This window comes from Rhipicephalus sanguineus, chromosome 1 (genome assembly GCF_013339695.2).
Source record: "Rhipicephalus sanguineus isolate Rsan-2018 chromosome 1, BIME_Rsan_1.4, whole genome shotgun sequence".
Lineage (NCBI taxonomy): Eukaryota > Metazoa > Arthropoda > Arachnida > Ixodida > Ixodidae > Rhipicephalus > Rhipicephalus sanguineus.
In genome coordinates this window covers 64,899,958-64,926,883 of record NC_051176.1, presented here as the reverse complement: position 1 = coordinate 64,926,883, position 26,926 = coordinate 64,899,958, and the positions used below count along the sequence as shown (strand labels likewise).

At 43.0% G+C, this 26,926-nt stretch overlaps 1 protein-coding gene across 4 annotated transcripts in view; it reads left to right on the top strand.

The window, feature by feature from the left end:
- Positions 1-26,926, top strand: part of LOC119392323 (serine/threonine-protein phosphatase 2B catalytic subunit 2) — a 124,588-nt gene that overhangs the window by 5,973 nt on the left and 91,689 nt on the right. For all 4 annotated transcript variants that reach the window (XM_037659683.2, XM_037659682.2, XM_037659681.2 and 1 more), the window contains exons 2-4: positions 6,109-6,312; positions 23,724-23,848; positions 24,102-24,359. In XM_037659683.2, the coding sequence (XP_037515611.1) occupies positions 6,109-6,312; positions 23,724-23,848; positions 24,102-24,359 (587 nt within the window). The remainder of the gene's footprint in view (positions 1-6,108; positions 6,313-23,723; positions 23,849-24,101; positions 24,360-26,926) is intronic.

The window sequence follows — 26,926 nt, the reverse complement described above, 5'->3', positions numbered from 1 at the left end:
TAAGTGCTCTCGCGTTTAAAACCTCCAGAGTGTTTATTTGAAAAGTGACTTAATCATTTAAGGGCACACCCGTAACAGAGCCAGGCTCTTTGGAAATAAGGTATAGTCAACATAAACTAACCAGTCGTTTGCACTGTGACACCTGCAGCATATGGCAACAAGTTAGTGATGCATGCCAGCCATACGTGATACCTTTGAATGTTGTATGCAGTAAAACATGTAGGCAGGTGTTCTAATTTGAATTAACAAGACTGGAGAGATTCAATAAACTGGTGTTATGGAAGTGGTTAAGGAAAAAGTAGACTCCAGGAGAAGGAAATATTTTTTTTAAATATTAGTGGCCAGTTTGCACTCGTAACCACAAATGCAATGTGAGAGACAGATAACCTTTGGTCAGTTAGAGCTACAGAATGGATGCCAAGTGTTGGGAACACAGCTGAGGACACGGAGGGTTAGATGGAGTGATGAAATCGGGAAGTTCGCAGGCATAAGCTGGAACCAGCTCACACTAGATAGGCTAAATTGGAGATCATTGGGAGAAGCCTTTGTCCTGCAGTGGACATAAAAACAGCCTAAAATAATCGTGATGCATAGCAAACCTTTGATTTCACAATTATTGCACAGTGACAGCAGTTGGAAGTTAAGTTGTACTCTTTTTTGGACACGCTGGAATGTTAGCATTTGCAAAATGGTGAAAGAAAAAGTGCAATTTTATACTGCTTGAGCACTCTTATGGAGAAGGCCTTGTAGCTCTCAGTGTTCATTTTCATTACGCGACATGTAATGCAAACCCTAAATTGCATACACAAGATGGCGGAGTTACGTACTGCCTGTACAAATTATTCGTGCCTGTCAGTCCACGCAGATTGCAATCAGACAGTTGCTTGTACCTATAGAAGTGACACTGGCATTTTCTGGTAAACTGTTTTTTTTTTTTTTGTTTTTCAGACTAATTTTGGCCAGTGCTGTTGTCTTGTGAACACTGTGCTTTTCCTAAGAGCATGGTTATTTCCACTTTGAACAGCGTTATAAGGGCTCATGGGGTTTTGGACACATTATAAAACGGTGACCTGTGCTCCATTTTTTAACATGGTTGAAGAAAGGAGTTCTTGCAGAATGTTGTTTCTAAGACAGTTTATGCATGCTGTCACTGCATGCTGCTGAACTGTAATCGGCTGGGCAGCTTGTCAAGCTCACAAAAGCTTATTCTTCCCATATCTCCGCTCCCTGAAGTGGTAAATAAAATGATTGATTGATTGATTGATTGATTGATTGATGGATTGATTGACTTAATGTGGCTCACATGAACTTTAGGTGGTACTTGAGTGTATATTGGCATGGTTAAAACTACCACATAGCCATTCTGTCTCAGTAGGTCTGGATCGAAAAGTCCTGCTTTTTGCAAACCACATACTAGCGATTTTCTGCCTAAACACAGCGAACCGGTAGGCAGACTGAATGCAAATTTTTGTTCACTTGAAGTGATCCAGTGCTTGTAGGGGTTATTAAAAATACGAAATTGAAATTGCTTTGCATGTCTGAAAGCAGCGCACGGAAATTTTTCTGGAGTTGCTGTTGAGCAGGGAACAGACACAGCTACACGTAGTGATATCTGGCCATCCATTGTACTTTTAAAAAACAAGGTTGCCCTCCACCCCCACATAAGAATGCAGTTGTATATCGAGTGTACTTAAATAAGCTACCTGAAAACCACTGTAAATAGCATAAGACAAAAATTTCAACTGCATTGAAAAGGAATCTAACAGGTCTTGTGTAGCTTATGTACTGGGTGTCTCAGCTAACATACAGCAAGTTAAAAGGGCCGCATGGCAAATTTCTATTCTTCACTGGAAGTCTGGGGAGCACTTTACTGAAATATACTTCAGATCGGTTCGTTATTGGACGTGATTATTGTGCCTCCTGGATGCGAGCTTCACTGCCAGAGCCTGCTCTCTTCCCCTTGGCTTCGCTCATGCAAGTGTCTGCACGACAAGCCCTGCCTATTGTTTCTTTTTCTTTCGGTGTCAATGTGCACTCCGCATTTGATGGGGAACGAAATCGCGGCTCATGTTCAATGATGTTCCATGGCTGGTCTGGACGTGTGCATGCACGACTCCAAGCCAGCCGCAAAAGTTTCAAGGAGTGCCTGTGACCTTTCTCTCTCTCTCGAAGCACAGCTCTTGTGAAAGGAAGGACGTGTGGCCTTCTGTTTGAAATTTCGGCCACTTTTCACTCCACACAGGCATTTCATAATTTGCAGACACAATCACGGAGGGATCTGCATGCCACGCTTGTTTGTTTGCCCTTTTTTATGATGAAGCCTTCTGAATTTGGGAAACTGTGCTAGTGAAGTCAAGAAGCTTCCAGCATCTCTTGTTGCTTGTAATAATGCATTAAGTTGCAATTAAGCTATTTGTCGGCAGTGTTAAACTCTATTCGTAGAGCTCATTGGAAACCTGTCGTGCTTTCAGTTTGTTACAGCTTGTATAGCTCTTTGTTTCTGGGCTTCACTTATAAGGCTTGCAAAATCATTAAAGTGCTGTGGCAAGCTGCTCATGTGCCACAGTGACTTTTTGCTGTCTATTTTGGGAAAAAAAAGTTGCATAAGTGGCATTGTCTCGAACAAATAGAATTAATGTGCCCTGCAAACCTTTAATTGACAGTCACTACCAATTACTAAATTTAATAATGAAGACAAAAAATATTGTAGGCTTATCCAGAAGGTCCTAATACATTTGGGTTCATCCATGCCAAAGGCATAGCTTTTTGAAAAATTTATGTTAACTGGGGTGACCTGGATAAAAGTAATCTTTTTAGCATATGAACATTCACAGTAGGCATTTCCAAATTAATGTTGCTATAGGTATTCATGGGCACAGTAAAAAGTGCTAAACCTTGCAGTAAAACTTGATGCCCTGAGAGGGTCTCACTCCAGCAGCTACAAACGTAGCTTAATCTCTCTGTCAGGCGATGTGCTAAAGTGGTGGTTTTTTTGTAGTTAGTTTTCAAGGGACTGCCTTATTTTCTGCCTGTAATTGTTTTGCTAGGCTGTCATTAAACTTAGTTTACTTGCTATTGCCGAATTCTTGGCAACTTGCAAAATGCAGGCACGCTGGTTCTGCTAACATAGTTTAGGGCTGGGATGACAGAATAGGGAAGGTGCACTGAAACACACAGACATGCACCTACAACCTAATTGCGAGTTCTAAAATGCAGCCGTCCTGGTGGTACAGTGGTTACGGTGCTTGGCTGCTGACCTGCAGATCATGGGATCAATCCTGTGCACGGTGGTCACATTTTCAATTAAGGCGAAAGTGCTAGAGTCCAGTGTACTTGGATTTAGGTGCACGTTGAAAAACCTCAGGTGGTCGAAATTTCTGGAGCCCTGCACTACGGCATGTCTCATAATCATATTGTGGTTTTGGCGCGTAAAACCCCAGATATTATAACAGTGATGTGATAGCTGAGCCAATTGCGCCAAACTGCACCAAGAGGTGAAAGCTGCTACGTGTGCTACGTTTCAGCAAAAATGTCTGTTTGCACCGAGCGTGCGCCAAGACATTGTTTTTTTTTTCGTTTTTTTTTTTTTTTTGAGAAAACGCTCGTTGGAAGGAAGGGAACGGAACGGCGGAAGGTACAGAGGGCTGGCACTCATTACCCTTATTTGGCGCTGTGCTGTGCTCCCTATTGGGTTGCAGAAATAAGTGCCTTTTTCTTCTTCGTTCACAACCACTACCGCCTTATTTAAGTTACCACTGTAATTTTTAATGGTCATGGGAGCAGACAGGTGAGTTCAAGAAATCTCTAGCGGCTCATAAACACGTTACACTATCATTTCATTGAGCTAATGGTTATTGAGAAGTAAACGCGGTTGTCGCCTCTTGATTTCAGCTTAGCATAATGTCCAAACCTAACTATCGTTTGCTCTGTGCTCGTGGTCTATTGGTGACCATATTTCGTAGCTACAAAGACATGCGCACAGGGTGTCGTCAGTGGCTACCTAAGAATCCAAGCTCCTCTCTTGCCGTAGACTGCACAGACTTCATTTCACCGAAAAATTTTCTTCGCGCAAATGTGTTAGCTTGCAGATTGCTAGCAGGGAGCTTGATCAAGAGATGACGATGCCCAGTAAAGGCTAAGTAAAAGTCGAAGTTGCTGGGTATCTAGGGACGTTCCCAGTATAAGTAATCGTTTCAATGCAAACTTGTTTCCCTATGAAAGTTTTATTCCAGCAGTCTACTAATGGAGAAGGCTAAGTCGGTGATTCTGGATTGTAAGGTTTCTTGCCGAACAAGATGGGAGGAGGGGGCAGACGCACTGCTGCCAAACCATTCCAATTACCCATACTACGTTAAAATTTCTTTTCTGCTACTGCTTGACCATACTGGTAGTAGGTTAAATGATTGAGTTCAGTAAACTAGGTTCCAACAGTTGTGGACTCACAACTGTTGTGTAGAGTTGGAGAAATGTAATACTTGCTGCAATTACAAGTTTTTGTAGGGCAACAGTCTTTTACTTGATTGATTGCATAAATTACAGTGAGCGTGGACGCGCATGTGCTTGAACACTCCCATTAGTTTTAGATTGTGTCACAAAAATTTGGAGTACGTAATTGTTTTCACTTCCAGAAGAGGTCTTGCAAGGCGCTTAACTTTTACCACCATACAATGACCTGAATTTACCAACAATTTCACCCGCTGCAGTGGCCTGTGGGGTTTTGCTGAGAAAGCATGATGTTGCAGTATGCCGGTGCCTGTTCTTCTTCTCGACCGCGGCAAACATTTATGTTCAAGAACTCGTCAAAATTAAATACGAAGTCTCCAATTACCACAAATTTCATGGAGCTCGGAGCAGATTTCTGGAAGAAAGGATCAGTTTAAACCCTGTGTTTTAATAAACACTTGTGAACCAGGATCATAACGATCCTGGCCATAAAGCGCGATAGCAGGCACGTTACCGCTAAACGAGCACCTGGGTTGTATTGAAAGCACAAATGTAATCAGAATAGGGTTTTCGATAGTGAACAGAATGCATGAGAATTTTACACAGTTTGTGCTTGCTGTAACTAAACCGTTAGGGAGACACATTTATATTACAAATATGGAGTGTATTGTGGGGAAACGTTAGGGGGCCTGAGGTCACAGGATTACAGAATCTTGGGGCTCTCTACAGGAAAAGTAAGGGCAACAACTTAAATTCATCCTTTTGGTATTCTAAATAAAAATGAATGTATGTATGCATATGTGGACCTTGTTAAACATCGTAATATCTCTCCAAATTGAGGTTATAGCTGCTCCAGAAGCTGTGCCGAAATGGCTTCGGTCCATCACATCACTGTTAAGGTTATTGTGATTTTAAAATGCAGGTAGTGAGGTTGATGATCTCACACCCTATTTGAGTTCAGTAAATGCTGTTTGTTGCTACAGCAATCTCATTCATATTGAAGCTCACTCATATTTACTTGCTTCATAAAACATAGGTGATGTGACATACAGCTTTTCACAACCTAACAGATTAGTCTCTGGGTTTTGAATGAAGAAGATCCCTGAAAATGTAAAGCTTCAAAAATGGCCTTCGCCGTAGACCTTCACATGCATGCTGCATGGAACAATCTTGATTATAGCGGCGTGTTGAAATCACGTGGCTTTATTTTGCCAGATGTAAACCTGCTATAAAAGGAAATGACTAGTGGAGGGTAGCAAGCTGGATGATGTTTTGAAATAAAAAAACACAACATAATGGCTTCCAGATGAGACTTGCTAACATTAGAACCACCAAGACTTCCAATATTGTAGGAATATAGAAAGGAAATGAGAACACATGGTGAAAGATGGTATCTTGTGTTTAATAACCTGCCACTTTGACAGTGTCTGTTTTTAACAAACCATTGGCCATTGCATCCGTCGTAGCCCTTTGTGTTGCTTTACACCAGCTTGGTCGTGGTGCTACTGCACTAGCCTAATGTATCACTGCTGTTGTAGTGGGTTTTAATGAGGAAACAAATTGTAGAGGAAAAGTATAATGAGAGCTCGGCCATCATTGAAACGAGTCCTGTACCTTCCAGTGTTGCACTGACTGCTGGAATTTGTTTGCACATGTTTGTTGCAGGTGTGCCGTTTCCTCCTAGCCACAAGCTGACACTGAGTGAGGTGTTTGAGGCAAAAAGCGGCAAGCCGCGGATCGAGGCATTGAAGCAACACTTTGTGCTCGAGGGGCGAATCGAAGAGGCAGCTGCCCTACGCATCATAAATGAGGGGGCTGCGTTGCTGCGCCAGGAGAAGACCATGATCGACATTGAGGCCCCCGTGACTGGTAGGTTTTCTGGCAGCGGCACCTTGTTACTGTGGCATTGGCAATATTTCCGATAAATGCGCAGTCGTCTTTAACAGCACACCAGTAACGCTTGTGCTGTTTGCTATGCATTTGGATGTACCAGTGCTTGTAGTCGTACTTTGTGCCTACAATGCATCGTGTAGGTATTCTTTTAGCTTTCAAGGCACTAGCTGTCTAGAGGTATTTCTGACCAGCACATTTAAATGCAGCTGTTGTGTTGCACAGTTGGGGCTGGTATTCAGGTCTGTCTTTTTTGCAAGGCGGCGAAGATAGTCGCCCTCACTATGCCTGTCACTGTCTTACCGTTGATGCTGCCAGTAGCTTTAGACTAGCTCTGTTACGCAGCAACAAAGTTTATTCCTTCCATCTCACTCCATTCCCTAAAACAGACCAATGGTCAAGGTATTTATAACTGAGTAGTAAATGTACAGTCATCCAGGTTTGCCCGTGTGACTTGCAAAAACTATTACATTAATAATCAGCTGACAGATGTGGTGGTGTTTGCACTTTTTCTTGGTTATTTACATACGCAAGTAAGCTTTTGTTAAGCTTCAGTGTGATAATTGTAAAGGGTGATGTAAAATGCACGGCCATAATTAGTAAAGCTTGGAATATCTGCTGCTCCTTGGCATTTTTTACTGCGCTGTGTTATGATGTTACACAATTTGTCAGCAACTGAAAGTTATGCTTTCAGTGGCTGAATACGGTATGGTATTCAGGGGTATTTTCTCCAGTGGCTGAATAGCACCATGAAAGCTGAAAAGATACTGTGCCTGTAAATGCAAAAGCTTGCCGATAACCGAATTGCTTGCAACTTTGTTCACAGTTCCAATATTTGAGGTGTTGGAGAGAGAGGAAATACATTTTCAAACATTGGGTTCGAGCCATATTTAGGGAAGCAGCCAAAGGGAATGGGGGGTGCTTAGTGTGGCCAACCATGAAGCTTCACGTGCAAAGCTTTGTGGTGAGTTCACTTTCTATGTATAGACCTAGTCCTTGAATGTTGTCACAGCCTTAGGCCATTACGTCTTTAGTCTTTTGCATTCTCGTACAAGGCTCTAAGCCCTGCTACCACCAGAGAGGAAGAAAGGGAACGGTCTGGGTAGGCTTTGTTGACCTGCTCTGGCAGTTGTGACAGCACCCATTTGCTTGCACGTCGCCCGAGTTCGCAAAGTGAAACAGTAACTTTTGCTGCTGATAGTGGGGCTGACAAATGGGTTGTAGAGGAATAAACCAGCAATGAACAACGGACACTGAAAAAGAAGGCGACAGGACGAAGCAGGATGTCTTCTTTCTCCTTCTCCACTTTGCCTCTATACTCGGTTACAACCTAAGAAAAAATGGCAGCTCTACCCTCAGCTGTCACTGTCCCTCCCACAGAGAATTTGAATAAACGCTCCATCAATAGCGCTTACTCATTTTCGTGACATCAAGCACTTCTCAAGGGTTGAAGATGGTTGACTTTCCCATACACGCACACGTTTGTGTCGCTGGTTTTTACATATTGGAGACTTGAATGTCCTGGTAAATTACGTCAGGGATTCTGATATCGCTGCTCAGCCGAACTTAATGTTTCAGTAGTAACAACGAACGTTTAAGGGGAGATGAGATTCGAAAAACGAGTTTTTTTTTTTTTTCAAAATTACATATTTTTTGTTTTTATTTGCTTTCAGAAGTTTAGTTTCTCTACTTTCATGACGAAAAAACTGAAGATTGCAGTTAAACTCGAAGTAGGTTAAAATCGCCTTTAAAGAGCACAAGGTGGCTACTAAAAAACTAAAAAGTGCTCATTGTCTAGAGTCCCCTGGAAATTTGTCACCTGGCTGCTTGCCATTGCATTTCGCATGAGGAGTTCACTAAAGCCACATGCTCAAGATAACCATGATTGTCAAGCTCTCGTGATGGAATAAATCATCTTAAATAACATATCATTTTGCGCACAGATGAGCTTTCACTTATACCTTTATAAGGCTTTTTTCACAAGATCCATTTTTGGGCAACTTCTTGTGTTTGGACATCATGTTTTTGGTACTTCTGATAGCCCGATCAAGATGAAATTTTGCCCACATATTCCTTAACATGTGAAGGGTGCAAGTATCTCCTTTAAAACTTGATATCGCCTGTATAATTATTACGAACCTAAAGTAAGCAATTAGTATCAGCTGAGGATTCTAAGAATTCTCCCATTACAATTTTTCTTGAAAAAATGTATTATACGCACTTTCTTGATAGTTATTTGCATTCTACAGTTAATGCGGAGCAATATGAGCCCTTAATGGCTCAGAACCGTAAACGTTTAGGGGCATAAAAAGTTTGTCCAAAACGAACTATACTTTACACATTGTCATGGCACAAAACGAAAACTGTACAACTTACTATAAAACTAATTACATATTTGAAATCAACATAAAAGCCTATATATACAGCAAAAATTTCATTGGCCTAGGCTACAGATTAACGCAACTTTTTTTCCGAATCGCATTTCCCCTTAACTCTGAATATGCATAGTATTTGCATTAGCTGGGAAAAAGTACTTGCGGTTTGAGAGAACCAGCTAGCACGACAGTCTTTCACAGGTAAAGAGCAGGCGCGCCCTGTGTCGTCTCTCTTGCCTGTGTCCCTATGTGTTTTTTGCGCTATTCCGCAATGCGCCCTTGAGCCTGCACAGTTTTTATAATGCTGCTTCTCTGTTTATATCAACACCTTGTTTACTGCATAATGTGCGTATTCCTTGTTAATTTTGTATGTGCTCATACACTTTGCTCTGTACATATAGTTTAATTTTTTTTTTTCAATTTTTGTGAACTGTATTCAAGTTCAACCCACTCCTTCATGGACCTGAGAAGGGCCTGCAGTATTGTGAAAATGAATAAATAAGTAAATAAAATTCTGTGGGCGGAGCTTGCATTTTTTGTCAAGTTGTAACCGAGTATAGATAGCATTGCTTTGCATGGACACTCCACAACGCCTATTTCACAGATGGGTCATGTACAGTTGCACGTAGAAAAAGCGTTGCATTGTGATCTGGTAGTTGGAGTTCTTATCTTGTCCACGAGACGTTTAGCGAGACTGCAAGCACTTCTTATTTCTATTGAATGTGAGGTGGCAGTGGTAGTCCTTTATAAGCAGAGTGAAATGCGGTTCGATTTTTCTATTTGCACGCTAATGTCCACCTTGCTGACTATCGCAGCGTGAGAGTGCATTTGAGAACCGGTGATTGTTATTGAAGCACATTTAATGCACCTATCGTGCTGTCGCTTGTAGCAGCCTCAGTTTCATGCGAGTTAATCTGACATGGCTGCAATTGTTTATTCCTTGCCTGCGTCAAATAAAGCTGCAATTTTATTTATGTGGCGGACACAGTGGTCGTTGCATTTCAATGTTATCGGTGTCGTTATGGGAAGCTTTTCGACCATCTTGCTCGTTTTTGCATGTCGCAAGCCATTGGTACATCAGCAAATGTCCCATGTGTGCTCTGGCTCTGTGAAGTGAATGTTGATGTAGCTTGTGAGCGAACACACAAGGCTTCATGAAGCAGAGCTATTTGTGAGATTGCAATAGGAATTGAACTTAGGTCGATTCCACGAAAGATCGAAAAAGGGTGTATATTTGATGTTTCCGATTTTCCTGATAATTTTGTATGTTGTGCACATATGATTGCACAGCACGAAATCGCAGTTCGTTTTCAAATAAAAAATTTTTTCAACACAGCAATATTCGACAAGTGTCGCCGGTTGACGACGACCATTTTACGAAGAATGCGTTTTCGTAACTTTGGAACCATGCTGGCAGCCACTGAAGCTATATATTACAAATATCTTTCTTTTTGGCGGAAGTAGAAGTAAAGAGGAAATAGCTCTTATCATTTCATGGAATTCTGAGTAAATTATGTATTTTTAAAAATTCACGAAAGACGCTGCGTTTTTGAAAATCAGTCAAATTTGGGACGCTATGGCTACTTCTGTGAACATCTTAGCTTGTTCATATTTGCAGTATGAATAGGCCTTTATGTGAATAATGAACCTCTGCATTTGTATTTCTCTAATAATTTTCAAAGTAGTAAATTTTCATGCTCGAAACACCAAAAAGAGAAAAGTGCTCCTCCATTCAAAAACCTATAATAAAAAAAACCCAATCTCAATTTTGTTCAAAGTCCCCCAAAATGTTCTCAAAGGACTGCAGAATGACATTATGAAAAAACATGTTGCATCATTTTTATTAGAACAAAAACAGAAAACGTCAAACATTGTGTTTCCAGAGCGTGGTGGCCACTGCGTAAAGGACATCTCTAGTAGCAAGAAAATACAGTAACACGTCTTTTTTCTTCTCTGAGCTTCGCTAAACAGCAGTAATGATCTATTGTTGGAAAGTGGGAACTGTTTTGTAAAGAAAAAAAAACATCGTTCCAATTAAATGCATTTGCGACACCACTTACATTCCTCGTCGACGGGCAGCACGGACATTTTCATTCCTCTGGATAATTTTTTTTTTTAGTAAATGCGCTTATATAAAAGTAACGAAGCTAAACGCGAAATATGTGTAGCTGAGTCGATCATGCATTGTAAGAATGTGAGAAATCGCAAATGGCGGCAGTGGTGAACGGCGAGTACCGCAGTGCAACCTAAGCGCAGCAGCCACACATTCTTTGCCAGGCTTTGTCGCTATGCACGAGAAAAAGCTGGGGTGTCGATTGCGTTGGTTACACGATACATTTTTCACCGCTCGTCGCTCTCCCGCCCGGTCTCTGGATCCGCACCGTGCGCATCGTGTGGTGGATCGAGTGGCCCGCGCTACACGCCTTCGTGTAAACGGAGTAGCATGCGTTAGGCGGACAGGTGCAAAGGGCGGCGCGATGGACGCCCGCCTGAGCAGACGACAGCAACGAGTACGGCTGTGCCAGTCAGCCAAACACCACCTGAGATAGAAGTTAAGCATCCAAATTGTGCTTCACTTTGATGCGATCACTATCCTACGCTCTGAAGGTGGCTATGGGTAGGGGTTACAGCCATGGCCGAGATTTTGTACGGACTGCCTCATGGTGCACAAAAAGAAAATTCCGCTGCAGCAGAATTTTCGTTACGTAGAAGATATCGGATCGAGACTCTTTTGCGGAGGGTCATGAAGCAGGATGCGCGCTCAATTCAAGAGGGAAACCAGATCTGCCAGCACTCCTTCAAGAGAAAGAAGGATATGCAAAACAAAGCAGATGCAATGCAAACAAAACGTGTTTTGTCCTTGGCCAGAACTGCTGCCACCAATCTTCACGTAATCGATTCTTTTTAAACTCTGCATTGATCACATAAGGTTTGAGAACGTACACATTTGGGCCAACAAAAACCACACCTCTTGGCGACCGCTCTCCAGAAATTCATTTCCATTCATGAAGAGACCTTGGCTTTTATACCAATCTCTCAATTCTGGCACAGCACATCATCATAAGAGACGCATGGAGGGAATGCGTTCTTTAGCACTCAAGATATGAATTATACTCAACTGAAATAGATGAAAGAAAAGGAGGCTACAACTGAAAGTGCATACTGTGGACTGAGGGATGTCTAACACTGGCGTGAAGTCGCAAACCACGCGAATGCATTTAATTGTAACGGTCTTTTTCTTTACAAAACAGTTCCCAATTTCCGACCATAGATCATTACTGTTGTTTAGCGAAGCTCAGAAAAGAAAAAAAGACGTGTTACTGTATTTTCTTGTTACTAGAGATGTCCTTTGCGCAGTAGCCACCACGCTCTGGAAACACAATGTTTGACATTTTCTGCTTTTGTTGTAATAAAAATGATGCAACATGTTTTTTCATAATATCATTCTGCAGTCCTTTGAGAACATTTTGGAGGACTTTGAACAAAATTCAGATTGGGTTTTTTTTATTATAGATTTTTGAATGGAGGAGCACTTTTCTCTTTTTGGTGTTTCGAGCATGAAAATTTACTACTTTGAAAATTATTAGAGAAATACAAATGCAGAGGTTCATTATTCACATAAAGGCCTATTCATACTACAAATATGAACAAGCTAAGATGTTCACAGAAGTAGCCATAGCGTCCCAAATTTGACTGATTTTCAAAAACGCAGCGTTTTTCGTGAATTTTTAAAAATACATAATTTACTCAGAATTCCATGAAATGATAAGAGCTATTTCCTCTTTACTTCTACTTCCGCCAAAAAGAAAGATATTTGTAATATATAGCTTCAGTGGCTGCCAGCATGGTTCCGAAGTTACGAAAACGCATTCTTCGTAAAATGGTCGTCGTCAACCGGCGACACTTGTCGAATTTTGCTGTGTTGAAAAAATTTTTTATTTGAAAACGAACTGCGATTTCGTGCTGTGCAATCATATGTGCACAACATACAAAATTATCAGGAAAATCGGAAACATCAAATATACACCCTTTTTCGATCTTTCGTGGAATCGACCCTTACACTAAGAAGCTGGGTCCTTTAGTTGGCGACAGCTTGATTTTGTGTGCTCATAACATTGTGGTGACACCTTTTGGGTGCTTTTGGTCTTCTCTTTCTCCAAAATATGGCCATAATGATATCTTAAGGCAGGTCTGATGCAAATTATGCAGTTTTGCGGGTTTCAGCCATCTTACCACTGCATCGCTTCCTTCACCCGCTTGACTGTTGCGACAGGAGACATAAGAGAAATGCTGGAAGGTTGCCAAATGTAGGACATAAACGTGTAGTAGATGTGTGCCTCCACGGGTGCTGCAGTGGACTACTGATGCAGACAACCATTCTGAAAAAAAAAAAAAAGTGCATGTAGAAGGCAGCCAGGACGTGTTAAGCCAGGACGCGCCTTTGAGGCGCTGTTGCTGAGGTGTCGATTGATGACATGGTAGTTAGAATAAGTCGTGCTACCTGTCGCTTAGTGGGGACCACCACAGTACGAGCTGGCTATGGCAATGGGCAGTTTGAATTATCCATGGCAGTCCCAATTTGTGGGCTTATTAATGAGCTCTTTAAACACGTGAGTTCTATGTACCATGGCTGAACCGTGCCACTTATTCGGCATTATCAAAATATTCAAATTAGGTGTGAATGAACGAGGTTCTACTGCATTAAAATGCGGTCACTGCAGCTGGCAAACAATCCTGCAACCTATACTTGCAGACAACTTTTCTTTGCAATGAAGGGAAAGCTACGGGGGTGGAGCTTCTGAACATGTACTCCTACACGAAGTAGTCCGGTTTGGCGAGCATCTTGTACCATTGTGGAAAGGGATGGCTTCACGTAGTCAGCGATGCATATCGATGCAGACGCCGCTTAGTGTTTGAGGTACACCTAAAAGGTGGGACTTTCTCACACGATCAAGGCAGTGGGAGAGCTGGCTTGCTAGCAAGCATCGGGAGAGCCAGCTGGCTCTGCTCGACCAAGCCCAGCGAGCCGCAAAGGCCAGTGGAGCCCCTGGACTGAGGACCCCACCCACTTGCCCAGAAACGTTATATGGCAATAAATGTTTTTTACTACTACTACTCACACGTTCAAAATCGCAAAGTGACAACATATAAAGTGAAATCAATGCAAATATCTCGCTGTAGTCTGCTGTGTCCTGTCTTAAAGAACTACATGTAGAAAATAAAGGAGTAGGTTTTATATCTCAACTAGAAAATACGGACGTGATTGTGGAACTACATTCATTGGCGGTAGGATACGCACAATCTCACTCTGTAGCCTTTGCTTCATTGCAAAGAAACGTTGACCGCGAGTATAGTGTGCAACAGCAGAAGGCCGTGTTCGTTGAGCCACTTCAGCTTTGTCTACTCACTGTTCGGCCAGCAATACAAGCAAGTCATTTGAACAATTCACAGTGTGAAATTATGTAGGTACTAGTCTCTTTTTCATTTTCAACAACCATTTTCAGTTTCAGCGTGTCTGAGTTTTTGGTAGCCAAGTGATAACTTCATCTGCGGTTATTTACTGCATATAATATTACTCCATTTTCTTGCCTCTTGTGACAGGGGCACCATTTTCTATCAAAAATCGGATCTGGTGCCATCATTATGAAACCTTTTATGCTCGCAGATTGCTGCGAGTCTGGCATGTAAATATTGCAATAATTGATGCAAGTCCCTGCAGTGTAATGAAAGCTTAGTGTTCCAAACCATTGTGAAAGTTTCCTTCGACAACTTTCGCTGATGTTTTCTTGCAATTTGCACCCGCTTCTAGAACACTGGTACTAAACACTATATGTTCACCTTGAAGCATGCAGGACGTCAACTTGCACCACTGCTTCGCATTTTCAGTTTTCGTCTGAAAGTGATCAACCTCATTCCCTTGAATACACTTTAGTATAGGTATTGTATCATCTTTTTTCTAAACATTGTATCATGTAAGAAAGGGCGCTATTCTTAGCTGACTCTTCAGAGAGAGTATAAAACCCTTCATGCATACAGAACTTTACTTGAGATGAAGAAACTTTTGAATTTGCCGCACAGAAAACTGGGAGAATGATCATTCTAGCAAAATGCACAAACTTGTAACAGGACAAAGTGCTTAAGAGCAGAAGCTAGACATGTAAGACTCGGATGTAATTGGTGTTTTATTATGAATATTTCTAGTCTTGGCCACATTGAGCAGCTTGCAAAGGGCAGTTGGGCTGTATTCTGTGACCTTTTTTTTCGGCACACTGAATAACAGTGAATTAAGTGTGCAAGTAGTTTGCATATGCCTTAAGGTTTGGAGCTGCTTGCTTTGTTTCAACATCTTGGCTGAGCCATGATGGTGTGGCTGGTTATCGTCTTGTGATCAGCAAGTTGTATGGAGGAGTGATACTTGTCACTTTTGGGGCCTTTGAGCTTTTGTTTGTATGAAAGGCCAGCATTCGCATTTAGCAGGCTGCGAAGGGGGTGACAACAAAAATTGCTCGTTTACTATTCCATGGTAACGTTTAGAGTCGTGTTTTTGGGGTAATTTGTTGAAATGGTTGCCTCGGACATTCAACTGATAAAAGAAGCTGGATGTTTTGTGTTCTCAGTTAATTGACGTAGCGTGTTAAGATTTAAAGGCTTGTTCAAAGAATTTGCTCATCAGTTCTTGTGGCAGAAAGTCCAGATGTATTTTCAAATCGCTACTTTTGCAGTACAGAGAACATTTCAGTATCTGATAAGCTTATCGTTTCGTTGCATGTCTGCTGTGGTATGCCTGATGTCCTTATGCTGAGGATGCCTGGTGACTTGTGCACAATTTTAGCAGGCGGCGTTTCACTGTTTTTGTTGTATCAGTTCTTGATGTATTACTGGTTTACTGGCACTAGCGGTGTGTGTCTGGGGTGCTTGTATGCCATGCAAAATCATTTACTCGCTGGTATTCACATTGGCTTATTGTATCAGATTACATGTGTAATGACATGCAGACAGTGCCCTAAATGTATGGCGTCGATAATTTGGGACTTGTTTGCAGTGCCGTTTATTTACTTTGTTGACCTGCATATGAAAGATGTTATACTCGTACAGTGCACTCGCATGTTAGACATTCTCCATGCTTGGAAATGTAATGCAAATCACGCATTGCTTGCAAGAAACTCTAAAGACCACTTGAATATTGAAGACAAGTTCCAATGTGGCATAGTCAATGTTGCACACATTCTGCTAGCCACCTGGCATTGCTGTGGGGTGTCATGTAGTACTGAGGGCTCAAATACTTTTAACTATTTTGTACCCTAAAAAAATGTTAGGGTGTGCTTAACTGAGTGCATTCTGATGAGGCATTGTTTGCTGTCCTTTTAAGCCCCACCTTCCTGTGACAGTTGTGTGTACAGAGTGGGACAAAGGTCTGGCAGCATTACTTTTTTAAAACCCATTGCACTACTGATAACTTAAGGCATTTTTGAGTTTTATTTGTGAGCCCCAAGTTGATGGTACTGCAGAACTGTGTAGTGGCTTCCTTGTAAAGTAATGAAAATTAGGTGAAAGGCCAGCATTCGCATTGAGTTGGTAAAAATTCATTATGAAATGATTTCAGTGCACGCAAAACAGACAGAGATGGAAGAAAGAAGACAAGCACACGCTTGTTTGTCTCCTTCCTTTCGTCTTTGTTCTGTGCGCTGAAATTATCCCATAATGAGTGGCTTCCTTTTTGTCTGTTCAGCGTTGTTGAGATGAGTATTATGAAATCGTTATTTGCCGAGCATTCTAGTGGTGGAGGGGCCTGTTATTGGGCACCCCCTTTTAAACGCTGAGTATTCCTGCTAAGAGCTGGCAAAGCTAGTAAAATGTTACTGGCGTGGCAGTTTACATGACTTGCTGGCTGTTTGTAGCGGCTAACATCGTAGGTATCTCGAAGGTGTTTTGTGTGCAAAGCAGTTGACACCCAGAGCATGGCTTGGAAGACAGCCAAATGAGTGTGTCTGATAAAGGGGTGGGCTGGCATGTCCCGCAAATATAGGCGCACCGTGAGCCTGTGCTGCTGAGAGCCTATTTCTGGCCTGGCAGCGCTCACTGTCGTGGTGGCTTTTGGGTCGGTCTATGTGGTGCAAGGCTTCAGCTTAGCATGTTGCTAGCACTGCAAAGTGTTGGGTTCAGAGGGGGGGGGGGTCAATTACAGTTCCATTTTGTTTACTTGGTTCAAGTGTGCCTCGTTAAGTGTTTATGAGCTTAGCATGTGTTTGTGTTATCCTGGCATGATGAACTCGCTACAACATTGATGAGCATTGGCTGTAATGAATTAGTGTCAGGTGCTTTAGAGCAACCTTTTTTTAGGGACTTGGAAAGGCAGCAGTCATTGAAAAAGAGCCAGAAAGATATCTGCTTTTGCACTTTGATTTAAAATAATGCTGTACTTTCTAAAACAAGTTTTGTCATGTGGATGAACTTCAAGCACCGAAAGTTTGGTCCTGTTACTTAAGTGTTTGAACTGTGCATTACTTTCTCTGTTACTGTGAGATGCAGCAAAAAAGAAAGCACAGTTTTCTTTTTTTTTACTCTTGAGTTACACACGGGCCTGTTACAGCAGCCTTGACGGAGGCAGTTCTGGTGATGGTTTCAATCCGCCTTTTTCGTTTTCTTTTGCTGCCCTCTACAGTTCCGGTAGGGGGCAGAGCTTTGCGTGGAGATCGGGGACAACCGGAATCGTCAGAATGAAAGGCTCCGAAATCGAGAGGAATGCGGAGACCATACCAAAACGTTTCACGACTTTTCTTCTAGGGGAAGGGTGCATGTGCTGCGGCACCGTGAAGAAGGCGGATTGGGCAGATACGAGCCCTTGGCTTGGAATAAATATTGGGCAAAAAAAGTATGCACATATAGACTAATAACAGATCTCTCTGCTAAGGAGTTGGAAATATTTACTCTATTTTCAATTATATTTATTGGTTACAAAATTACCCATAACTTTAAGTCATTACTACATACCAAAAACGAAACCTCGTGCAGCTCTAAAAATATGAAAATTTACGCAGTTTGAGTGATGTACATCAAATTGCAAGGCAGGACACTGTTTTCACAGGATTGAGTGAAATGCAAAAATCTTAGTGCTTCTTGCATTGGGGGCATGAAAGAACTTTAGGTTGTCAAAAATAATCTGGACGTTTTGGCACGTCAGACTTCAGAATTTTGAAGGAGATGGAAACATAACTTCTGTGGCATTTCCCCACTTTGTAATCTTTGAGCACTTGTTCGGTGTTGTAAAGTATGCTCTTGTTGCTCATAATAGACCGATCTCACCGCGAGTTGCGCTACGCCACCGCTGCCGCAGTGCATGCCGGTACTTGTAGTACTCGGTACGTTCAGCTGCCTACAGCTGGTGCATTGGCGAGCTGCATTAGCGGCCTTATTTGGATGATTTGCGATGGTTGGGTTGACGTGCTGTGTGCTGGGATGCTACAACAGGAGCTTGAAGCAAAAGGACTCGGATTTTACGTGTTCTCGAGGGATTTCAAGTTCCGACAGGAATGTGTGCGACAGTCAACGAAGTCGGACAGAGACGCAACTACCGCGCACTTTCTTGTTCAACGTGTTTGTGAACTCCCTGTGCATGATGCATCGTGGTTTTTCAGTGCCCTATTGCGTCATAACAACCTTGCTGCGCGAACGATGGACCGATCGGCGACAGCAAAAGTTCATATAACGCGAGCTCGATCCCCTTGCCTGGGCGATCGCCGCCAGCGGCGACAGATTGGATACAACGTCCTTTCCGGGCTCAACAGAGATCGCTTTAATATATAGGGAGACCTAAACCGACCTCTCACCAAATGCGATGACGACTGTCAAGCGTCTAGCATGAACGAGACCAAGATTATAACTGCATGCTGTGTACAGCTCGCGCCGTGGAGCGCACGGCGAAAACTCGGCCGTGCCGGCATCGCACCCAACTCCGCCGCCGGGATTTCCCTATTCCTTTCAATATGCGATATTATTGTGAACGCATCATAAAGCGGGCAACAGCGGTATCAAAGCTGAACTTCTTCATGAGCGTGGGCTATTAACCGTACACTGCCGTTTCGAAGCGGTAGGCCTAGCGACGATACCGGCGCCGAGCCACCGGCTGAGGCCTCCGCCGCCAGCCGGAGCGAGCTACTGCTTGTCCGCCGCATTGCGTTTGTCGCCAAAATCTCTTACTGACTCATCCATTCCTTGTACAGCAGGAAATATTATGCCATTCACGAGATTTTTGTGATGTTAACCTTTGGCAAACGGCATGAGCGGCCAGTCACCGTTCAGCGGACGCGCCTCTAACCTGCTTCACGGCGACAGTTTTTTTCATTCACGTTTAACTTATTACTGTGATCGAAGTCTTGCGTTGACAACACAGTTTACATGAAAACAGTCGCCTCGACAAAAAAAAAGCGTAATAAGCTTCTGTTTTTCGTCCCTTCGGCTTTTTTTTTTCTCCTGTTGTCGTGTAGCGGAGAGCTCTACACAGTTTAGGCAAGTCTTTTTTCCCGGATACTGTAGCTTGTGTCGCTTGCGTGTCTTGCGTTCACTGAAGAAGATATTTGCTCTCATTACGACGGGAACGTGATTTCTTTTTTTTATTACTAATATTTATTCAGCAAAACGACCCAAGCTCATCAACCCAACGAGACGACTTCGCCACATGTAAGCACTATCAACTGTTCTTTTTTTTATTTTAGCGCTAGGATGCAGTTTAACCTGAAATAAAATAACATACATTGGAGGTGCGGACACAGTTTTCCACCGCGTTCAATCTTCTTGCGTGTCGAGGATTGGTGCAAAACGGCAATATACCTGAAGCACGCAGCAAGCAGCCGCACCAGCAGCGCTCCGAGAACTACAAATAAGATGGCGGCAGTGCCACTGTCGGAAACTCGCGCATGCGCAGATGGTCTGGTGAGATCGGTGCGCAAACTTAGGTAGCGAGGTTGGTAGATGAATGCTGTGAGAAATTGTGGAAACAGCACTGTAACGGTGCAGGGAGAGAGCTGGCAGACCGAAAGAGTGGTTTGCTAATTACAGCTTGTCTGTCCAACAGCTAGAGCATGGCCGGGTGCTGTTCCTGCAAATTCTCACCACCTCTTTGAGGTATCAAGGTAAACGTACGGCATTAACTTTCAGTTTTAATTTTCATTGGTGACTCACTGATGACAGTGAGTCACTGATGTGTTCATGCTTTCGTGCCGACAAAAGAAGCCTGCCGACCGGCACGTTCAGCCACTGAGCGAAAAGATAGCACTGAAAATGCGATTGCTGCAGCAGCTGCGCTTGCATGCATACATATTCGGGCTCACACATACTCTGAATGTGCTTGTGAAATTGAAATGCGCAATTTTCTAGGCATTAGCCATTTGTCCACACACAGCTTGAAGAGGTGTACTGTCGGCGTCACATGAAACCCGAACAGCGGCAAGCCTTCGCAGTGGTATAGTGTGCGCCGTCCAGTTATCACCATGGACAGGCACGCATATGCGCAGTGCAGCCAAACCGGATCCGCGTGCCTATCAGTGGTGATGGCAGGACGGTGCGCACTATACCATTGTGAAGGCATGCCGCTGTTCGGGTTTCATTTGATGCCGATAGTACATCTTTTCAGCGATTGCAATAGGCTGTGCTATAGGCCTAGCACACCCAAAGATCGATCGAGTTCATATGCTATCAGTGAAGTAATTGTAACACAGTGGAACAAAGTAAGCTGCTCTTATAATTAAGGGATGGATGGTCATGCCATTTTAAAGGGGCCCTGCAACACTTTTTGGGCATTGTCAGAAAACTCTGCCGATTGGTAGTTGAGGCTTCTGAGGACATGCGAGCCAAATATTGTAGCGCAGCACGCAACCTGGAATTTGCGATTGATTCTCAGTCAGCTGCAGGGTCCCTTTAAGTGAACAATACTGTGCCCGCCATGGTGGTCTAGTGGTTATGGTGCTTGATTGTTGACCTGGAGGCCGTGGGATTGAATCTTGGCTGCTGTGGCTACATTTTGGTGGAAGCGACATGCTGGACTTAGATTTAGGCACCCGTTAAGGAACCCCAGGTGGTCGAAATTTTCGGAGTCCTCGACTACGGTGTTTCTAATAATCATATTATGATTTTGGAGCGTACAACTGCAACAATTATTAACAGTGGAGCTGTTTAAGGTTGCCGTTACTCCGTGATGGGTGAACAGAAGTGATCATCATTGTAAACTGGCACGCACTCTCTGACCTCTTCTTCCTCTTCGTACTGTTCTTCCTCTTCTGCTTTGCTGCCAGAACACGTGTGCCGATTTGTCCTTCGTGGGATGCAATAACTTCGATCGGTGAGAGAATGACTACAGAGGGAGAGAAAGAAAGAGAGGTTGAAAGAAACAAAAATTCTTGGCAGAAAAAAATTTCCTGGCGAGGCGGGATTCGAACCCACGTACCCATGATCCGAAGGCGAGCATCGTAACCACTCGGCTATCCATGCATACTAGCAGAGCATAACATAGCCTTGTATAGTATAGCAAGCAAGGGGGTGGGAATTGGGAAGTGAGAGTGATGAGGAGAGATGTGAGGGTGAGGAGGGAAAGGAGGAGGGGAGAGAATAAAGCAAGCACGGAAAGAATGAGAAAGTAAAATATAGAGAATGAAAGGCAGAAAGAGAGAGAGAGAATCGGAGTGAGAAAAAAAATGAAAGAAAGAGGAAGCGAGAGAGAAAAAGAAAGGGAAGGGAGAAAGATAGGAAGAGAAATAGACAGAGGAAAAAAAAGAAAAAACAGAGAAACAAGGCAGGCCACCCAGCTCCGCACTTCCTTCAGGCTTGGCACCTTAGGTAGGAAGCTGCCTTAATTTCTATTATTATTATTATTATTGATGATGCGGTGGCACACAAGAAATGAGAAGTGGTGACACGGCACTGGCGCTGTGCTGCCAACATTGGTAAGCCAGCACGTTAAAGAAGCCCAGGTGGTCGAAATTTCCGGAGCCCTCCACTACGGCGTCTCTCATAATCATGTGGTGGTTTTGGGACGTTAAACCCCAGATATTATTATATATATATTATTGGTAAGCCAGCGTATGTTCTTTCCTGAAGGCTGCGGTAGCAGCGACTGGAGTCCATGGACGAAGTGCAATTACGTTGTGTTAGGTTTGTGTGTATTGTTATGTGATCAAATTTCTTGTAAACAAACGCGCCACTTTCTTGAGATGTCGTGAAGGCCTCGTAAACAAATGCGCCACTTTCTTGAGATGTCGTGAAGTTCCAACGAGCGTTATTACCCATTTAAAGATGGTTACAGAAATAGCTCAACAGTACCAGCAAATTTCATCATTAACCTTCATCTTAACATCAGTTCAGGTCCAACAGGGACAGGCGCATGCGCTCGATTTGTGTCAGCTTTAACAGAGACTTAATTAATAACTAATAGACTTAATTAATCTAATAGACTTAATTAATCTAATAGACTTAATTTACTAAGACCTTTAATCGCTCTTTCAGAAACTTGTTCTGTTTCACGTTAAGCAGGAGTATAAATATAAAATGCAAGCTAACGCACTGTGGCAATTTCATTTCTCTGCGCTGCACTTGTTCATCTGCTCAAGGCAAGGTTACTGGTTTTGTTGACGTAAATGGCGCAAAAAAAATCGCACTGTATGCGATGACTTGTGGCTGTCAGTTGTGCCAGTCTTCTTCAGCATCGGTGCCTAGCGCATCGTCGAAAAACGAGAATTATTAAAGCGAAAGAAAAAAATCATTCCAGCCTCCTTCATGTAGTGCGCACCCGCCACCGATGCCGTATGTTATCTTTCTCACAGTGCCCGCTTAGGTGGCACCACAGCGCAATGCAAAAAAGGTGAATAGCACAACGTCCTGACTTTGAAAGACTGTAATAAAGTAAAAATTTTCATACTTTCTATAAATTACATAACTATGTAAATGGAATGAAATAGAATTGTTTGCACAAGCCCTTACAACAAACAAAGCTTGGCACACAGCTTTTTATCAGGAGAGTCGTAAATGGGCCTGATATGTTTTGAAATATTTTAATAAATTTTCGAGAATCTGAATAGATTTTTCCCGTGCATACGTTGTCACCTGTAGAGCGCACTCGTGAAGTGTATTTGATATTCTATGCGTAGGATGTTTGATGTCCCTTGGCCTCTGTTTTAGAATGTTGTGTCATGTGAGACCCAGGTTTCAAGGGTGCCGTGTATTTTTTCCATGAACTAAGAAGCAATTCGCAGTGCTACAGAAAGGAACGCAGATGCTCTTCAAAAATGAGAAATGTGAAAGTGTGACGACCTCTGCTTATGGTGTCTCTGGATGTGGCATTCTGCTTGCGGGTTGAACTCTGTCATAACGGCTGCATTCTAGTGCTGATAAATGCAAACATCCTTCATTTTGTGGAAAGAAAAATCCAAAGCTTTTGCCAGTGGTTTCTCTCATAGCCTCTTTCTCTCATTGCCAGTGAACCACATAAAAGTTTAAAGCCTTGTTGTTCAGGTGTTCCCAGGTTTTTCTCTGAGCCATTTGTGAAATAACGTACTTCTTTCACATTTGCTCCGAGTGGTCTTTCTTGGCCCAGTATGTGTAAGAAAACACAGCCCCAGGCATATTACATTTCATACTGGTGGCTGCAGGCCTTGGTCTGTTCTTGGGGCATTGTTCTGCACAAAGTTTTTGAAAAACATTTTTTTACATAACTGCTCATACGTTCTTACCACTGGTGCAATAATTTTACAACTTAGCTTGTTTTGACTACACATATACATAATGTGTGGCATTCAGTATTTATTCAGAATGAGGTGTAAAGTTTTTTGGCACTATAAGCTGGTGTTCAGGAGCCCTTAAATGTGTTGCCCAATTTTGTTATGCTTGAAAAGCGTGGTCTGAGACTGCTGTGCTGTCCAGCAGTACAAACCATCTGTAATACGGCTATGTGTGCTTTTGTGCCGCTGTGCAAACCTGGCCGTGACTAGAGTGCTTGGTTGTAACGACCATGTTTGTGCTGTTTGGCAGTTTGTGGCGATATCCATGGCCAGTTCTATGACCTGATGAAGCTGTTCGAGGTGGGCGGCCCACCTGCAACTACCAAGTACCTCTTCCTTGGGGACTATGTAGATCGGGGGTACTTCAGCATTGAGGTGAGTTTGTCACCCCATATTTTGAGCACTATTGTTGCTTGGTTATTTGGCTGCTAATCACGAGAGTGATGACTTGGTTCATGGCTGCCGATGATCAAGATGTACTGGTCCACTTCTCGATACTTATGGGGCTTTGAACGCTAGTAGCCCGCATATTTCCTAGACAAAGTTTTGCTTCGTCATTCTTTGTTGTTAGCTAGCAGTGTCATTTGGTGTTTGTCTCAGTGTGTGCTCCTCTTTGTCTCTGCTGCAGTGTGTGTTATACCTCTGGGCCCTAAAGATCTGCTACTCCAACACTCTATTCCTGCTACGTGGCAACCACGAGTGTAGGCACCTAACGGAGTACTTCACATTCAAGACTGAGTGCAAGATAAAGTATTCAGAGCGTGTGTATGATGCCTGTATGGAGGCATTTGACTGCCTGCCCTTGGCTGCCCTCATGAACCAACAGTTTCTCTGCGTCCACGGGGGGCTCTCTCCAGAGATTCACAACCTCGACGACATTAAGAAGGTGCGTGCTGCCATGCTGGTGTCAGCAATTTTTATTACTCTCTCAAGTAGCCGGCTATGACATGAGGTGGGAAGTTTTTGTTTGCCTGTTCATTAGCAAAACTTAGAAGCATTTGCAGTTTTTCACGGTGGTGCCATTGCACGGCCACATGCCTGCTTGTGTGTAGACACCGGTTTTAAGTGAGTGAATGAGAATTTATTCTACCACTGGTTACCTAAACTTACACAAAGCTTGTTTACAGTGCAAATTTTTTTGCTTGCATTAAGTTTTGAGTGATAGGTTCATGCATCAGGTTGCATAGAAGGCTTTTATGACTTTCCATGTATTGTATGCTGTTGAAACACATGCTAAATGTAAGTGGCACTGCTCTGTACAGGTAGGGCATACAGTAGCTTGAATGTTCAGTTGGGCAGTCGTGTAACTTTCGTATATGCTGGTGTGCTGTGAAAATTTGACCACTCTATTATTGCAGTTAGTTTTATTTGTATGACTGTGCTGTTCTTTCAGTATGAGACATGGTGATGGAACGGGCAGATAGTTCTGCTCTTTCTACCACCATGATTAGGTCTCATGTTTTCTGATGCTTGTCCTTAATAAGGCCAAGGTGATGATACCACTGGGGCTATGTTGGTACAATACTACTGTTCGTTGTGTGCAGTTGATAGTGCAGCCTGTTGTTTGTTTCCCATAGAGTAGAATGTCTGTAATGTAAATTGTTTAAGTGGAATTGTCTGCCGAAATGGAGAAGCCTCTACTTTGGTTGGAAACTCCTCTTAAAGGGAACATATTTTGCCAGTCCCTTTCTGGCTACATTTCATGAGATTCCACTATAACTTGGTTTTCTGGGTGGCAGCCCTTTTTTTTTATTGTGTACCATTGTTCTGAGGGGTCAATGGGGCCATTATAGGCATTATCAACTTGACTGTAGAAGCAGGTATAATGTGATCTCACCTCATTTCATTGTGTACAAAGAGGCTTTTGCCCTGCATGTATGGAGGAGTCTCGTTTATCCAATTTTCAGGGGAATTGGAATATAAGCATATCATCCAAAAATCATTATCCAAAGCAAGCTCAGAAAGTATGAAAATAGGTGTAGTTGTCAGTGATGTGATAGCTGCGTGAATTGAGCTAAAATGCACGAAGAGGGAACCTGCTGCATCCTGCTATTTTCAGGCAAAAACCTTTCTGATTTGTGCCAAGCGTGCGCCAAAGTCTCATAGTTTCGATGGTGCCCTGAGAACATTGAGAGAGGACAGTACACTTTAGCACTGTCGGCTCTCGATGCGAGAGAGCTTTCGGCGGTGATAGTGTCCCCAGGGGGATGTGGCAGGGGTGGTGCAGTTTGCTTGCTTTTGTTGGTAGTTATGCATGACTTTTAATGTAATGGTATAAAGGCCATTCAAAGGCAGTCGGCATTGTGGTTTATCATAAAGGCTGCTGGTAGAGAAGGGAAGTCATGTGGTGAGGAGTAAGAAAATAGCTTAAGGGTTGGCTAGCTCAGGCGTGGATTATTACTTAAGCATTGTGAGATATTTTCGTGTCGTAGTGATGGTGAAGGCAGCAGTCACACTGCTAAGGATGAAACTCTTTATTTGGCTAACTTGTGCCCAGAAAAATAGGTAATTCAAAGTACAAGCAATGCATGCTGTACACTGATAGCGGTGATCACAGTCATCGGCCATTGGTAGTTTGATAATTGGCGGGGCACATATTCTTTTGCCCAAAATAGATAGAAAATTCCAGCGTTATCGCTAGTGCTTGTGTTAGCTCTAAAATGAACACTACTGCTCACGTCATGCACGCAATCTTATCAGAATAGTCTAAAATGAAGTTTCTCAAACATTGCGGCACAGCCTGCGCAGAGCTGTGGTAACAAAAGTGAAGAAGTGTGCATGGCAATGCCCCCGTCTGAAAAGGCATCACTCTGATGCTGAAAACAGAACATGCAAATACAAAGGAAATTAAAAAGTAAGTTTAAAACAAAGTTCCACAGTTCGTCAGCACATGTAGTAGGGTTTGACACAACCTCATGAAAACCAGCAGACAATGAAGTTAAGGAAGGTATGGGAGACATTACTTCAATGCTTTTAACTTTAGTATAGTAATTATGACATACCATAAAATTCCGAGCAAGCCCCCCCCGGAGGTGGTGTAATGGCCACGGTGAAGGGGAGGGGGCGCTTGCTCGGAAGTGCTCCAAAATTCAAGATGGTGGCCAGTAGTTTTTTTTTTCTAAGAAATGATAAAGGCTTCTTACAGCAATGTACAGAGTGAGTAAACAAAGCTTTATTGGGAAATTTTTGATGATTGCTTTATTCAGTCAAATCCATCAAAGGACCCGTCGGAGTCTGTGTTAAACAACAGGCTGTAGCATTCAGCCTGCAGTTCCTCAGGACGTTCTGTAGAAATGTCGTCAACGTCAGACAACCGGCCATGTAGAAGGCCATGCTCCGATCCGTCCAGCGCGTTCGATATTCCGCAGCCCTTGAAACTCTGAATAATGGTCTCCTCTGGTACAGCGTCCCATGCTGCGGCCACAGAATTCAGTACGTCCTGACGCAACGGTT